Raw genomic sequence first — 17,214 nt, 5'->3', positions numbered from 1 at the left:
ATTCATACTTGCATGTGTGTCAAACAGTATACTGGTCAATGAAAACAAACATCATTGTTATGAATTTGTAAGCATGCCTGCCAGTAAACTAAATTGCAGAGAGGACATAGAAAGCGGATGGTGCCATCAACCACCGAGAGCACCGGCATTTATTTTACGTGATCTGTCAGTGCAACAACTACACAAAGACAAAAGAGAAGAGCAGGAGCCATCCATCAACTAAAGTTTTAATGAAAACAGGTTGCCAATACAGTCGAACCTCGATACATTGAACCACACAGTGATCGCAAAATAGTCTGATGTGGCCAGAATTTGATATATAAGTTCAGGTAAAAAATGTGTCGCAAACTTATGCAAATCAATCAATGAAGCAAGGGCGTGATTGGGGTTTGTTTATAGCCCGTGATCGGTTGCGCCGCACGCAATTGGCTTACGCTGAGCCTATTTCATCAGCCGTGAGCGCATGGTCTATTGCGCCGCATGCAATTAGCATAGGCCGCACCGACTTCGTCAGCGATGTGAAGTTGGCGCAACCTAGGCCAATCGCGTGCGGCGCAACCGAACGCGCGCTCCGAACAACGATCCTCAATCGCGCCCCAATCGTGGCGCAGTGAATACTCACTTGAAGCTCCACACAACATATTTATTTCTTTGGCTAAAAGTACTGCAGCAGTGTAGCCTGCTTCTTATTGGCAGCCGCGTCCTTAAACACGGAGTACTCAACATAGTCTAAACGATCCACAAGCGATAAGCTGATGCCCTCTAATGCACCGCAGTAGTGGCGCAGAAGGGCCCAAGCAGCTGCTACAGCCTTAATTGAAGTCGGGAGCAGGGCAACATCAGTGCTTGTGGGATCAACCTTGGCAGCAACTTCGTTTGGCTGCTACTTCTGCTGCGATCTCCACGTCCGCCAATCGAAGCATTTTCAGACACTGTCAATAACAAAGTATTAGGTGGCGTCTGCCATAGGGGTAGTTATTTACTCACGTACATGAGGTGATAGAGCAATATGCGGAATATGACCAACCCTTATATATAGCTTTCATTGATTAGGAGAAAGCGTTTGATTCAGTCGAAACCTCAGCAGTCATGGAGGCATTACGTAATCAAGGTGTGACGAGCCGTATGTAAAAATACTGAAAGATATATATAGCGGCTCCACAGCCACCATAGTCCTCCATTAAGAAAGCAACAAAATCTCAACAAAGAAAGGCGTCAGGCAGGGGACACGATCTCTCCAATGCTATTCACAGCGTGTTTACAGGAGGTATTCAGAGACCTGGACTGGGAAGAATTGGGGATAAAAGTTAATGGAGAATACCTTAGTAACTTGCGATTCGCTGACGATATTGCCTTGCTTAGTAACTCGGGGGACCAATTGCAATGCATGCTCAGTGACCTGGACAGGCAAAGCAGAAAGGTGGGTCTAAACATTAACCTGCAGAAAACTAAAGTAATGTTTAACAGTCTCGGAAGAGAACAGCAGTTTACGATAGGTAGCAAGGCACTCGAAGTGGTAAGGGAATACATCTACTTAGGACAGGTAGCGACCGCGGATTCAGATCATGAGACTGAAATAATCAGAAGAATAAGTATGGGCTGGGGTGCGTTTGGCAGGCATTCTCAGATCATGAACAGCAGGTTGCCATTATCCCTCAAGAGAAAAGTTTATAACAGCTGTGTCTTACCAGTACTCACGTACGGGGCAGAAACCTGGAGGCTTACGAAAAGGGTTCTATTTAAATTGAGCACGACGCAACGAGCTATAGAAAGAAGAATGATGGGTCTAACGTTAAGGGATAAGAAAAGAGCAGATTGGGTGAGGGAACAAATGCGAGTTAATGACACCTTAGTTGAAATCAAGAAAAATAAATGGGCATGGGCAGGACATGTAATGAGGAGGTAACAGACCCGATGGTCATTAAGGGTTACGGACTGGATTCCAAGGGAAGGGAAGCGTAGTAGGGGGAGGCAGAAGATTAGGTGGGCGGATGAGCTTAACAAGTTTGCAGGGACAACATGGCCACAATGAGCACATGACTGGGGTAGTCTGTGAAGTATGGGAGAGGCCTTTCACCTGCAGTGGGTGCAACCAGGCTAATGATGATGATGATCTTGCCATGGGGTCTATGAGTGAGCCCAGTGAGCATGCGCTGTCGCGAGTCATTGCGGATGCAAACCCTGTAAACCACCAGTTGTTGCGAGACACGGCAGACGCAGAGCACGGCACTGAGGAGGAGGCAGCAGAGTAAATGCAATGTGCAGCTGACGTTGCCGAACTAGCCAAGCCGCTACGTGCGTACGCCGCTACGTTCAAATGGCGCCCTCGGCGGGATCGATGTGTGCAGCTACAGTGCGCAGCAGTCGGGAACGCCCATCGCACCATCGCTATCTTCGAGCATGTTGCGGGAAAGCTCACTGCCTGTCAACAGTGCACATGTGGTCTGGGGTGGTGGAGCTTGATATAGCCATCTTATGTCCGACCACGTTTGAAATAAAAAATAAGAAATGCATGCAATTTTCCAGGTAATATAGAATATGTTCGATATACGCAGTAATCTGATATATCTGTGTTCGATATACCGAGATTTGACTGTATATAGAACACAGACTGTACCAAAGCGGGAAACACAAAAACTAAAACCAACATCCGATTACACAGCATTTAAAAAGTTAAACTTATCTTGTGTTGGAGTGATATAGGGATGACTTGCGCATTTGTGCACATGCTTACGTATGTGACAAGATTCAGCCATCATGCATGTGTGCGGCTCTCTGTGCCTCATAACGATAGCGGTACCGGGGTCCTTCCACACTTCTTTTCTGGTCACGAAACTTCTGCGTAACCCTATGGGAGTGCTTCATGCAGCGTCTGCAGTGGACAACCTCGTGCCACTACAAATAGAAGGGCACTGGTCCAGATGCCTGACGGATGCCACAGGCGTTCTGTGTTTATGCCCACATTTGTGCAAGGGTAAATTACTATTATCAGCGCGTCAATAATGTTGGCATAATGTGCAAATAACCACACCGGTTCTGTACAATATTCAAAATTTTAAAGGTGAACAATTTCGAAACTACAATGCGTTGTTCCATTTCCAGGTTCACTTGCATATGTAACAGTGGCCTAATACACAATTCAAAAGGTACACTTGGGAACATCGTGAGAAGCTGGCTACAGAGCGAGTGCAGATTTTATTTCATGTTTTATTTTGCAGAAACGTTGCTGTTTTTTGCTGCTCGCATTTCAGATTTTGCGAGGCACACCTCTCTCTGTGTAGTGACAGTATGCTTTGTGACAGCGACAGTGCCTAACGTCCGTGGTGTGCCTGTGTGTGGGTCAAGTTGCAAGGGCACCTAACTAACCCAACCACTGGTAATAATTCAAAGGCTAAACTTAGTGATTACCTAAACAAATTCCATGAGTAATAACAAACGAAACTAACTAACTAAACCCACTAATACCGAACCTAACCAGGTTAACTAAATATAGTAGTAACTAACTTAAATAAACCATTACCTAGAAAGCTAACCGAACTAATTAACTAAGCTAACTATATATACTGATAAAGTAATAACTTGACTAACCCAACTAATCCATATAACTAACCTATCTAACCAAATACAGTTAAATCTCGATATAATGAAGTTGATAGAATCGGCAATTCGCTTCGTTATATCAAAATTTTGTTGTATTGAAATTCGACCTTTTACGCAAATAAATACGGTCGCTGATCGATTTCTCTCACACTGAAAGGGACCGCAGAATTTTCCGAATTATCAGGCAATCAAAAAAAGCGAACTTGAATGAGAAAAAAATTCATTTTGATTAATTTAGGAGTCAGTGAGGAATGATACGTTTTCATGCCACGTCAACGATATCTTCACATAGGTGGTCCGAATAAGGCGAAGCCAGCTACGCTTACCTGTGCACTCCACCCCTGCGGATGATAGCGTCACCAGCACTGGGACGACGCTATCATGGAAAGCGCTGGCAGCGGGGAGCGAATACTTCATCTGCTCTCGCTCCAACAAGTCACCAAAACTTTAAATTACGCAACCTCCAATAACTAAACATGCAGGAAGATAGCTTACATGATGCCACGGCATGTTGGCAAGCCCACTCTTTTCACACACAGCAGATTACCTCTTAAGCACGTTGTGTGGCTGAGGATGCGCTCAGTCGTGCTTTACAGCCATGGGCCCGAAATCGCAATGGCAGCAACTCACCCTCCCTGTTCCTCCCTCCTCCTCCGCCCCGCACGCACGTTTGATCGCGTTACGGTTAGCTCGCTCCCCTCCCCCGTCTTTCCCTCTGCTCAAGCGGGAAGGCGACACTTATGAAGACATCTTTCTTACCCTCGCACCTAAAGCACAAAAAGTGCGCAGGGCGCGATAGGATCTTACCACACTAGGACTTTATATGGAACATGATGCGGCTCCACTTCTGGGGTCGCTCTTGTCACGCTGAGAGCGATTTGAGAGGTTCGTTTGCAGGCAGCCGCTTGAAATTAAATCATTTGACCATCTGTGTCCATGGAAGTTTCCATTTATTCACTCGGCACTCCTTTGCCGTGGAAGCGAAATTTCAGTATATTGAAATCGCATATAAACACTTCATTATATCGAGGTTCTAAATACATGGTGTTCTATAGGACAAGAAGTTATGAAAAGTTAATTTATTATACCGAGATATTCGTCATATTGAAGTTCGTTATAGCAAGGTTTAACTGTATAAGTATAAAAACTAAGCTAATGAACTAAGTAGCAAAATGTAACGAACTATATCTAAATAATTAACCATACAAATCACTTATAGTAGTTTCGATAGGTCAGGTTAACGAGTCCCAGAGGAACTTCCGTAGCGCGGGAGTTTCTCAAATGATCATCATCATCATCAGCCTGGTTACGCCCACTGCAGGGCAAAGGCCTCTCCCATACTTCAACTACCCCGGTCATGTACTAATTGCGGCCATGCCGCCCCTGCAAACTTCTTAATCTCATCCGCCCACCTAACTATCTGCCGCCCCCTGCTACGCTTCCCTTTCCTTGGAATCCAGTCCGTAACCCTTAACGACCATCGGTTATCTTCTCTCCTCATTACATGTCCTGCCCATGCCCATTTCTTTTTCTTGATTTCAACTAAGATGTCATTAACGCGCGTTTGTTCCCTCACCCAATCTGCTCTTTTCTTATCCCTTAACGTTACACCTATCATTCTTCTTCCCATAGCTCGTTGCGTCGCCCTCAATTTAAGTAGAACTCTTTTCGTAAGCCTCCAGGTTTCTGCCCTGTAGGTGAGTAGGTTCACTTATCTCAAATGATAAGTGAACTCAAGTGTTTATTTATTTGACAAAACTGTGCATATAACAAAACAGTGCATGTTCCCTGCCAGCCACAATAGCATGGCCAGCTTGGCAATGGCAACACCAGTGTAAGGATTTTCCCAGTGTTGCCTTCTTTCCTCAACTGCTTCGCAATTGTTTCCTGTTATCAAGGCCAATTAACATAGCACCAGCTTATCAACCCACAACAGCCGACTCCACCCTTTGCCACGGAGGAAGAATATGTAGGAGTTGAAACTCCCATCAGCGAGGGCGCACGTGGGCGACCAGATAAAGTCACAAAAATAGCATACTCCGACGGGGGCGCATGCAGTGGCGGCGCCTTGCGGCGCGTCATGCAAGCCGTAGCAAAAAAAAAAAAAAAAAAAAAAAGAAAAGACACAGACGCCCGGGCGGGCACTTCGGGCGCGCTCTCTTTGGCGGAACCCGCATCTTCCGCGCAGACCAGACGACAAGCAGACGACACGGACGTTCGCTTCAGCGGGCACGCTGAAATGTTGTGTTTGTGCACACTTACAAGTCAAACACCAACAGTTCTTGTCGGTGTCTGTTAGAGGACAGTAATACTAACAGCGCTGCTACGCGCAAATGCCCTTCGGAATTCGCTAGCGTCAGATTGGACGCAAGTGTTTCGTTGAAAAAGGCGAAACCGAGTACAACTCTTGGAGGGAAAAGGTGAGCATAATCAAAGTTCCGAATGACCTTGAAAGTCTGCAACCAAGGGCTGCGGCGATTGCTGGGGATGGCCGCCAGCTCACATGGAGAGATTACGTCTGTGAGAATCACTTCACGAGCAACATGATGAGACGGGATAAATACAACGTCGAGTTTAGAGACGAGGTAATCCTGGACCACCCGAAAAAAAAAAAAAAAACCTGCACTGCGTCCAGAGGCTGTTCCATGCATCTTTCTTCCGTCCCCAGCATCTTTGACATTCCCGAAAAAGAAGCGGACTCACGAGGAAGCGTCATCAAATATCAGTCATGCTACCATTAAATGTTCAAGAATGAGCGTATACAGACAAGCCAGGAACATCAACGGCGGTGAAGGTCAGCGATGTTCACACAGTGTGCGAGGCCCATGAGCTTGACGAAAATCAGCCTGGTAATATGGTCAAAGAAATCGAAGGCATGTTTGCCTTCGATGAATGCCAGCAGCGCTTACATCAATCCAGTCAAAGTCATCGCGTGGGTGAAAAAACAGGGCCGCGTACAACCGCAAGCTACAGGTTACCTAAATATAGCGGTCACCAAAAAGAATGTGTTTTATTTTTCACTGTGCTCAAATGGTTGAGGCGTAGCACCAATCGCTGTCCAGGCTGTCAGCGCTGAAGAGGCATGCGTGACTGCCTTGTGCCAGGCGGGCGGGGGCCGAATGCAAGCAATACGCGCGACTGGTTGCCTTGGCAACCGAACCGGCGGTAATTTCTTGCTCGGCTGCCAGGTACCGCCAGCATGAAAGTGGCTCCGTGGGCTTGTGACCTTTTCTGGTCGCCGCAAACAGCGGAGTTTCCACTCCTAAATGTTTCTTGCTCCGTGCCCTTTGCGCATGGTGGCTCACACATGCAGGTGTTCACAGTGAGCCCCTCAGCCCAGTGTGTTCACCCAATTCCACAAAAGCTTTGGTCAAAATATGTGCATCTAGCTGGTTGTGCATCACTTGAAAAATGACTGCTAGAGAATGTCAAGTGTAGAGGAAACATCACGAGGTACACTAACAACTAACTACAAGCTTGTTTTCCAACTGCCCAGAATAGTAGATGCAAGCCTAGAACAAATGAACTTGAGACAAATTAGCAAAAGGGGACAATCATAAGGAAGGCTACGACAGTCCATCCAGACTGCTACAGGAAGTTGCTACTGTGAGATTGCACAAGGCCTAGTACTCAAACACACTCTCTTCACCTCTCAAATGACCCTCTGTAACATCCAAACGACAGCAAGATATGGACAAAATGTCAGTTTTTCTTTCTTTGAAACGATGGCACACAACCACAATCTCTGCAGTGCAAGCCTAGATGGAGAGATAACCGTACTTGTGCTCTTGGAAATCTCACTCAAGCATCTGCTTGTTTTGCCAGAATATGTTGCACCACGTCACAAAAGGATAGTATCTACTAGCTGTTTCTTTTCCTAAAACTGTTGGGATGTTGCTTGGTGAATGCTAGTTTTTCTTTCTTCTCCATATTCACTACCCCGCACAGTTTGGCAAGCTTCCGAGGAGCACACCCTCCCAGTTTCATCAGGTTATGTGAAACCCCGTGAATGTGGGGAATGAATACACATTTACTGTTGTGCTCATCAGCACAGTCTCTTCTTACAGACTTGAGCTCCCTAAGAAAATTTTTCAGCAACAGCAGACAAACTTTCAACAGGATCATTGCTGGAATTTATGCACACACAAACGACTCCACAAGTGATAAACTGTGTCATGGTAACCTAGGCAACACCTATGCAAACACACTGCGCCATCTAATCCACACCTAAGGCCGGAAGGCATTGCCTTTTGGATTTATTGTGGACAAGGACCCTGAAATGCTATTTTTCTGCTAACGTACATCATGGCATGTGCATGTTAGGAATTACTGCAATCTCAAATAAACACGGTTAGACAAACAAATCGCATGCAGCTGCAATGCTTCCTTATGAGGACACTGACCTTGCCCAGCTTGTAGTCATCCTTCTTCTTTGCAGAGTTACGCAGACTCTCAACACTGTGTCGGCACTTGTCATAGTCAACCAGCTTGCGACCTCGCTTAGCTATGCGCCCCTGCAAGGCAAGCAATTACCATCACCTTTGAATGCGGGTGCAGTGAGGAAAATGCTTCCTTAAAATGGCACCATGCAAGAATGCTGGCTGCTCATCCAGGAAATGTGTATTGCTTTGGTAAAGCCTGAACATGTGTACATCACTTTCACTACATTTACCAATGAAATTTCATTCTTCCTGAAACAGCTGTGCACTACACAGGTAAAGAATTTTATAATATTTGCACAATGGTCAAATGATAATAATTCTCTTTTCCTTGCGTGCTAAAGAAGGTCAACCTTAATGAAGGCTGGAAAATGGAGCCAGGATGAGATAAGCCCAAAATAAGTACTCACTCTAACGTCTGCAAACTGGGTGATGTAGCTGTTGAGTGGAATCATCACCTGGTCATTCATCTTTCTATGGTAGTCATCCCACAGGAGTTCCAGAGTCTGGCATGGTGTGGTTGGAGAACACATGAAAACATGGCCAGTACTATACACCTGGTGGTAATACAGCACAACTACCCACTAAACAACAGTGCTATGCACTAATCGACCAACAATGAAAGACATGCAAGGCCACAGTGGGTGTTACCTAATACAAACACTAACGAGCTTCTTTTTTCCAAAGCTGCAAAAAATAATTCCATCTATGTTGTACACCTATGCAGTAGAGGATAGGCAACACCACTGCAACAAACATCTTGAAATTGGCGGGGAGTGTAGTGGCACAGTGGGCAGTGTACAGTCTTCGGTCTTCTAGCTTTCGAATGCGTGTCTAAACACATTTGTATACACACAAATCATTGTATTAGCACCACCATGTCTCTCGTTCTTTTTTAATATGTTTTGTTCTTGTGCGTCTTATCTTCTTCACTTGTTCCCCAGTTGCGCTAACTGGAGAAAACGTCTTTGTACAATGATCTGCAGAGTGAGAATTCATGCAGCTTGCTTTGAAGCACAGTACCTGCTGCCACGTGGTGCCAATCATGGCATTCTACTTGTGTGCACTGCGTCACCTAGTACAAAGCAGCTGCATGTCTGGCAACTGTAGAGCCACGTTTCATGCTAGCATCTGTGCAGCCTGCCCCACTCCTGGCTGCACATGAGCCCAGATGGCCACTGCAAACTGTTTTGATTCCCACCAGCAGCAAAAACACTTAGACCGGTACTGCTTAAAGAGGCAACACAGAATGGCGGCAAGTTTAGCTTATCACCTATCAAAAGCATGTAGGTCGCTGCACACTTCTAATACCACTACGCACTACGTTGCATGCGCTGTCTAGCAGACAGGTGAAAATGCTTGTCATGATACTGTAATGGCGATAGATCATCAAGGCTGTTGTCATTAGCTCTTAGAACACCGCAAGCCCCAAGCTATGTTTATTGCAACACAGCTACCAGGATAATTTTCTGACAATAATGGTGCTGAGAAATAGTATAGCTTTTTTTCTTATTTAGCAAATACTGCCGGCCTGTATTACAAGCCTTAGGCAGGAGTGGGGTACAGAAATAACAGGAACAGAGAAAACATACATTGCAACAAAAGAAGCATGTTATGTTTAACAACGAGCTTGTTAAACATAATATATTACCCCCAGTTTGTTATCTCGTGAGGAAACAAATATCTGCACACCTCCACTAAAGAACCCATAATAGTACATATGCTGTATGAAACAGCACTTAATGCTTGCTTCGCAGAGCAACCTGAATGTCATTCTCATTGAAAACATCGCAGTAGGCTGCCAAAGAACAAACACCCTTATAATCTTGTGTGCTGATTTCAAGTGAAAAAGTTGTCCGAATAACTTGTTTACAACAAACTTCTTCCCTGTCGTGTAACAACCTACCACCAATCATTAAAAAAAATAAATAAATAACGAAAAATTATGTTCAGAGTTATGATCACTAAATATTTCAATGTTTGGCATAACACAAATTCTGTATAAATACCTATGTAAGATTTTCTTTCTTTTTTTGTTTTGTCGAGTTTGAATAAGTTGTTCTTTGTGTATCATACATGATACGCAATGCACTTTTAGGTAATACCCGGCAAGAATTTATGACTTTTCCGAAAGCTGTGTATTTGAAGCGAAAATCCATAAAATATTGACATGCGTACTTGTTTATCTTTCTGGGGTGATTGCATTTCACCGTCTAACAAATGTTATCGCTCAGCACAATACGCACCTGCATGTATCAGAGGTTCCTCGAATGTTATCGATGGTTTTATCTGCTGTCTGTTGTCACCGAACCTTGTGTAATCTGATTGCATGTATGCACAATGCAAATTGTGCAAAACTGTCTGGAAGACAAGTGGGCACCAGTGACTATTGTGGAACCTTCCATTACTCAGGCATAAAAGCCGACACGCTTTCCTCGCAGATCAAATTTTCGCCGATTAAAGACTGTGTTTGCCGCTATCGTTGCGCTTCGAGTTTAACTTGCTTTTGTATGCACAGGTCCGCCCAATAGTCAAGCTACTGACAGTTCTGTTGCTGTGTTTCTTGACCATCACTACCATGCTACATATAGATGCTAGTGCGACAAAGCTGCGATCCAAGCGACAGGATAGACAGTTGGGCGAGTTGGTACGCTAACATGATCTTAGCTTCTAGCGCGAAGTGAACACAGACACAGAAAGGAGCAGACAGGACGAGCACTCGTCCTGTCTGCTCCTTTCTGTGTCCGTGTTCACTTCGCGCTAGAAGCTAAGATCATGATCCAAGCGACACCTGAGGACAAGCAAACGTCGCCAAGGACCAGAGAGCTAGCCAAAGCCAGCAAGGGCTGCTCCCAGAGCACGGACTTTTGCCTGAGAAGACCAGGAAGTGCATGGCCACGACAGCAGCTACAATGGCAGCCCAAGTGTCACCAACACCTATCGTGCTGCAGCAGCCCAGGGAGCCACCGACGTTACGCGGATCAACATTTGAGGACCTGGAAAGCCGGCTGAAGACGTATGAGAGGGTAGTTACATTCAGCAGCTGGAACAGTGATGACAAGCTGTGCCATGCCTTTTTTGCATTGGAAGACGCCGCCAGGATGTGGTTCGAGAATCGAGAAACCCCCTCAACAACATGGGATCTGTTCCAAAGCGGCTTCCTCCAGACATTCACAAGCGTCGTGTGCAAAGATCAAGCCCAAGCTCTACAAGAAACCTGAGTGCCGCTGGCCAATGAGACCATCGTGATCTTCACGGAAGAGATGACCTGCCTTTTCCGGCATGCCGACCCAGAAATGTCGGAGGGGAAAAAGTCCGCTTCCTCATGCGGGGCATCAAGCAAGAACTTTTCACCAGACTGATCTGCAACGTGCCGAAGACCACAACCGAGTTCTTGACAGAGACAATGACGATTGAGAAAACTGGAAATGCACACTAGGCAATATAACCGCAAAGTGCTCATGCCATACTGTGCTATCCAAGCACTGGGCTCCGACAACCTTCAAGAGACCATCAGGGCCATTGTGCGCGAAGAACTGCGCAAGATCTTGCCTTCGTCACTACCTCAGGTGGCCTCAGTCACTGACATGGTCAAGGAGGAACTACAGCAATCACTTTGAGTTCCTCAGGTGCAGCCACAATTGTCACAACCCCAGCCAGAAGCGATGACATATGCCGCCATCGCCAGCCGCGACGGTCCCCCTACCGCGAAATGGGATGGTCCCTGCCCTGCCATGGTGCCCTACTGTGCCATTGTGCCCATACCGCGAAATGGGACTATGAAGTTTTACCATCAATGCTCTGCACCCACAGCAAGCTGAACGCCCTCATGATATCGCCAACTAACCTGCCGCCACCCGGTGGAGCCCTTGATGACTGTCCCATTCATCGTCACCAGGCCGCTACCTGTCGCCATACACTGGCCCAGTCTGGTGCCGGTCCATCAGCCCATATTTATTTATTCATTTATTCACATTACCTCACAGGCCCATAGAAAGGCATTGAGTAAGGGGGGCAACAGTAATTACATGACAAAAATAGCAAAGTGCAATATCATACAAAATTAACAGGCAACGAATTCAGGTTATCACGGAATGTTTCACGATTGGAGATGGATGCAAGGTGATTCAGGAGACTGTTCCAATGTGCAATAGCTCTTGGTAGTGGTGATGAGTTAAATGCCTGCGTTTGACCATGAATGCACGCATTGTGAATGCTACGAGATGTGCACAGAGGAGCATGAAGCAGCAAACAGTGGAAGTTAACATATTTACACGATTGTAAATCGACCTATTTTTTTTTTAATTAGAAAATCTGAAGTGGAGGGGTCGACTTACAATCGAAACTGAAACATGGCACTGCCACAAAAGCGAGACCAATGGGAGCTACAACGTAGTTACAATTTTGTTTGCTCTATGGCCCTACCCGCAGCTATCCCGCACGTTTGTTCGCTTTTCGGAAGGGTTTTTCAACATTTTTGAGAGTTTTACAGTGCACACAACACTCATGGGGGGAGGGGGGGTGGGGTCGATAATGGAAGTCCCGCTGTTCCATTCGTGGTGGCAACCTCAGAACGGTGGCGCTTGCGGGGAGTATCGGTAGTTCATGGAAGAGCAGACACCACTCACGTGTTTCTCTTTCCCTGTAGCTCTTAGCTTTCTCTATGCTTTTAGTGCTCTTAGTTTGACCAAAGGCATTGGTTCGACACACAATCGACTTCACTGCCAGCTACGTGCTACTTCCATGTTTCCTCAGTCGTCACGAGTGCTCCAGGCCCACTAATCATTTCGCACTCGTTCACAGCAGTGTTCAAGAGGGTTGCCATCCTTTGTGCTGAAGAAACAAATAACTGTGCAGCGGACCGTAAGTTCGATGTTTCTGAATGGGTGGTGCAAGAGTGGCGACTGTAGCGAAGCAAAATTTTGACCTCTGACTGCAAGTGAGGAATTTACCATATGCCGAAGTATGGACGCTTTCCGGAGCTGTAGGCCAAGCTTGCGGCTAAACATCGCTGAAATGCGTGATGGATCCCTGCCAGTGAAGTGTGACATCGTCATGAAACAAGCCTGGATCTTCGCCTTTTAAGGACCTGCTCCGCCGTGAGTACAACGAGTGGCTGGCGGCAGAAGACCGCGAACTTACGCCAATCGGACCTGCTAAAAGAGCCTCCCCGACGGCAGTGTGTGGTTGGGTGCATTCTAAGCGTGGGCTGCTGTTCCACAAGATGTAGTGGTGCGGTCGTTTGCCAAATGTGGAATTTCACTGGACGACGACACGCTGTGGGACTGTAGCAGCAATGACGATGGCAGCACTAGCGAAGACTAGTAGTCCAGTGACCATGTCAGCTACTAATAAATTTTCGTTATAGAATGCACCCTCGGGTATGCTCTTTCTTTTTTTTTTTTCCTGTAACACACGATATAGGGGGGTTGACCTACATTCGAATCGACTTACAATTGTGTAAATATGGTATTACAATACATGTACCTGTGAAACAGACATGAAAGAGCAATGACGCAGCTGTCTTCTAAGGACTGAAATGCAAGGCCTTGTTTTATTCGGCTACTGCTTGAACAATAGTGTGACGTAGTTCTGCGGAAACCCGCAAGGTGGAGAGTAAATGGATAAAGGGAAAATCAGACATCCACCCGTTCATAGCAATTGCTACAAAGGGTTTCCGCAGAACTACTACGTCAAACACTTGCCTTTGCTTCGTGTTGTCGACAAATTTGACTTCACCCTGCCATCAGCTAGCCGCCTGGTTAGCTCAGATGGTAGAGCGGCTGCCCCGGAAAGGCGGTGGTCCCGGGTTCGAGTCCCGGACCAAGACGAATTTTTCCTCAACTCTGAGGCTTTTCTTTCGAGGAACCCGTATGGGCTTTGTAGCAATTGCTACGAACAGGTGGATGTCCGATTTTCCCTTTATTCATTTACTTCTCTCCCCCTTGTGGGTTTCCGCAGAACTACTATGTCAAACACTTGCCTTTGCTTCGTGTTGTCGACAAATTCGACTTCGCCCTACCATCAGCTAGCCGCCTGGTTAGCTCAGATGGTAGAGCGGCTGCCCCGGAAAGGCGGTGGTCCCGGGTTCGAGTCCCGGACCAAGACGAATTTTTCCTTAACTCTGAGGCTTTTCTTTCGAGAAACCCGTATGGGTTTCCTTTGTAGCAATTGCTACGAACGGGTGGATGTCCGATTTTCCCTTTATTCATTTACTTCTCTCCCCCTTATGGGTTTCCGCAGAACTACTATGTCAAACACTTGCCTTTGCTTCGTGTTGTCGACAAATTCGACTTCGCCCTACCATCAGCTAGCCGCCTGGTTAGCTCAGATGGTAGAGCGGCTGCCCCGGAAAGGCGGTGGTCCCGGGTTCGAGTCCCGGACCAAGACGAATTTTTCCTCAACTCTGAGGCTTTTCTTTCGAGGAACCCGTATGGGTTTCCTTTGTAGCAATTGCTACGAACGGGTGGATGTCTGATTTTCCCTTGATTCACTTGAACAATAGTCGTAGTTGCCAGAGATTAATCTGGCTGCCCTATTTCGAACGGCTCCCAACATACGGATTAGATAATTTTGATATGGTGACCGTGTGGATGAAGCGTATTCTAGTTGTGGGCGAACATAAGTAACATATGCTAATTTTCGTTCATTAGAAGGCGCATTATGCAAGTTTCTACGCAGGTAGCTAAGAGATTGATACCCAGAAAACTAAAAGCAGCAACCGATGGAGGTGTGGTGGTTGCTGTTCGTCGAACTGACGAAGATCCTCCGCCGCCGCCGAAGATGCCGGAAAGACTATCTAGACAACACATGAACGAGACGCCACCATCCCAATGAAGCCTAGAAGCAAAGAATGCACGAACCAAAGACCCGACGACGCGACATACCAGCCACACCTCAACGCAGTGCAGCCATGATCCGACGTCAATACCTAACTGCAATGCAAGACAAATAACCGACCTGGACGTGCTTCTCGACGGCCGCACAGTCACCGTCTTAGTGGACACAGGAGCCGACTGCTCCATAATCAGTGGATTGTTCGCTGCAAAGTTGAAGAAAGTCAAGACTGCATGGGACGTCCCTCATATTTTGACAGCTGGAAGACCTCATAACGCCGACTGGAATTTCCACAGCAACTGCAGTTCATGACTGGACCTGCCCGTAAACACTCCTTGTCCTCCAACAGTGCTCGCGAGATGTAATTCTCGGCATGGACTTCCTGAACCAACACGGCTCCATCACCAACCTAAGGTTGAAGTCGATAACGCTGTCTACAGACCAAGCGATACCAAAGGAGAAGCTTCGCAGTCATCAATGTGCCTTGAGTGTACTTCAGGACCAAGCGAGCATCTCGCCTCACTCCAGCATTGTCATTTTCGTCAGCAGCGAAACACTCGCAGACGAGTGCGCCCAATGTCTACTGCTTGATTGCGAAATTTGCGTTGCCTGGCAAGAGGGATTGCTCGACTGCACGGAGGGAAAGTGAAAGTGATGCTAACAAACTTCAGCCAGCAACAAGGGCACGACAATTGGGTACGTGGAGGACAGCAGATCAACAAGGGCACGACAATCGTGTACATGGAGCAAACTGTGGAAACCAGCAATGTGCATGTCCTCTCGGATTCTGCCGCATCTGTGTCGACAATGATAGCACCCAAACCAGACTTCGAAATAAATCCAAGTCTCACTATGATTAAGCAACAACAGCTTGAAAATCTTGTCCAACGATACAAAGGCTGCTTTCGACATCATCAAAGATTTGGCAAATACCAGTTGCAAAGCATTGCATAATAACCGAAGAGTGTGCTCGACCATTCCACCAGAGCCCTTACCGAGTTTCGACGTGAAGCTATAAAACAAGTCGATGAAATGCTGTGTGACGACATCATTCAGCCATCTAAAAGCCCGTGGGAATCTCCTGTTGTTTTAGTGAAGAAAAAGGATGGAAGCCTACGTTTTTCGGTCGGTTATCATCGACTGAACAAGATCACGAAGAAGGACGTATACCCCCTCCCACGGATAGACGACGCATTGGATCGGCTCTGCAATGCTAAATACTTCTCGTCGATGGACCTCAAGTCTGGCTACTGGCAAATAGAAGTAGACGAGAAAAATCGAGAAAAGACCGCCTTCATCACCCCAGACGGCCTCTACGAGTTCAAGGTCATGCCATTCGGACTGTGCTCGGTGCCTGCAACGTTTCAGCGCGTCATGGACACAGTGTTAGCAGGATTGAAGTGGCAGACCTGTCTTGTTTACTTGGATGATGTCGTCTTCGCCGCTAATTTCAACGATCATCCTAGGTGGCTGTGGTGTTGACCGAAGGTGGAAGTCAGACTCCAGCCGTCCCGAAGTAAAAGCCGTTTATTTAACACATACAACCAATATATATAATGAAGAACAGAAGCGCCCCCTGGGGAATAAAGAACCGAAATGAATAACGAAACTGAATATAACATACTCCCTCCCTTATTTTTAGTAGTTAGTTGTTAGTAAGTATTAGTAACGAAAACCCCAAAGCATGCACACTGTACTTATTTACACATATTTACAACCTATGTACACAATGACAGACAACGAACTAATTGGTCTGATAGTCTTTGAGCCAGGCCGGTGGCCGGCGCTCTCGGGTCGGCCGCGTTGGACGTCTCACTGGCGACGGGCTCGTTGACTGCTGCTGCGCTATGCCAGGACGCAGTTCTTGCGTCCTGGGAGAAGGAGGCTGTAGCACGGCAGGCTGCAGCACATCGGGAGACAGCGGCTGCGGCGTGGCAGGTTGCAGCGCCTCAGGAGACCGCGGCTGCGGCGTGGCAGGTTGCAGCGCCTCAGGAGACCGCGGCTGCGGCGTGGCAGGTTGCAGCGCCTCAGGAGACCGCGGCTGCGGCGTGGCAGGTGGGCCTGGTCCCCAGGTGCCCCTCTCCGGAACCCTGGAAAGCTTGGAGGCATTCCACGTACGGCCGTCTCCAAGTCGGAAAGAGGCTGGTCCCCTCCTCTTGATCACCTCAGTGGGTGAAGAAAAGGCGCAGTCTCCCTTGAACCGAACGGACGGTTTTTTGACACGGACAAAATCGCCTACGGCTATCTTCGTCTTCTTGGCGGCTCTTCTTTTGTCCGTGTAGTGCTTGCTGCTTTGCTGCTGACGCCGAACCCTTTGACGAAGTCGCGCCAACTCCTT

General features: G+C 47.0%; 1 protein-coding gene across 7 annotated transcripts in view; it reads right to left on the bottom strand.

Annotated features, from left to right (window-relative positions):
- The window catches only part of Amph (amphiphysin), a 265,780-nt gene that overhangs the window by 150,902 nt on the left and 97,664 nt on the right, over positions 1-17,214 (bottom strand). For all 7 annotated transcript variants that reach the window (XM_050177365.1, XM_050177368.1, XM_050177366.1 and 4 more), the window contains exons 4-5: positions 8,450-8,545; positions 8,004-8,114 (exon numbers count right to left, since the gene is read on the bottom strand). In XM_050177365.1, coding sequence (XP_050033322.1) covers positions 8,004-8,114; positions 8,450-8,545 — 207 coding nt within the window. The remainder of the gene's footprint in view (positions 1-8,003; positions 8,115-8,449; positions 8,546-17,214) is intronic.

Source organism: Dermacentor andersoni, chromosome 5, assembly GCF_023375885.2.
Source record: "Dermacentor andersoni chromosome 5, qqDerAnde1_hic_scaffold, whole genome shotgun sequence".
In the NCBI taxonomy this organism is placed as follows: Eukaryota; Metazoa; Arthropoda; class Arachnida; order Ixodida; family Ixodidae; genus Dermacentor; species Dermacentor andersoni.
Note: the sequence above shows the minus strand (reverse complement) of the source record. Positions and strands in the feature narration are given on the sequence as shown.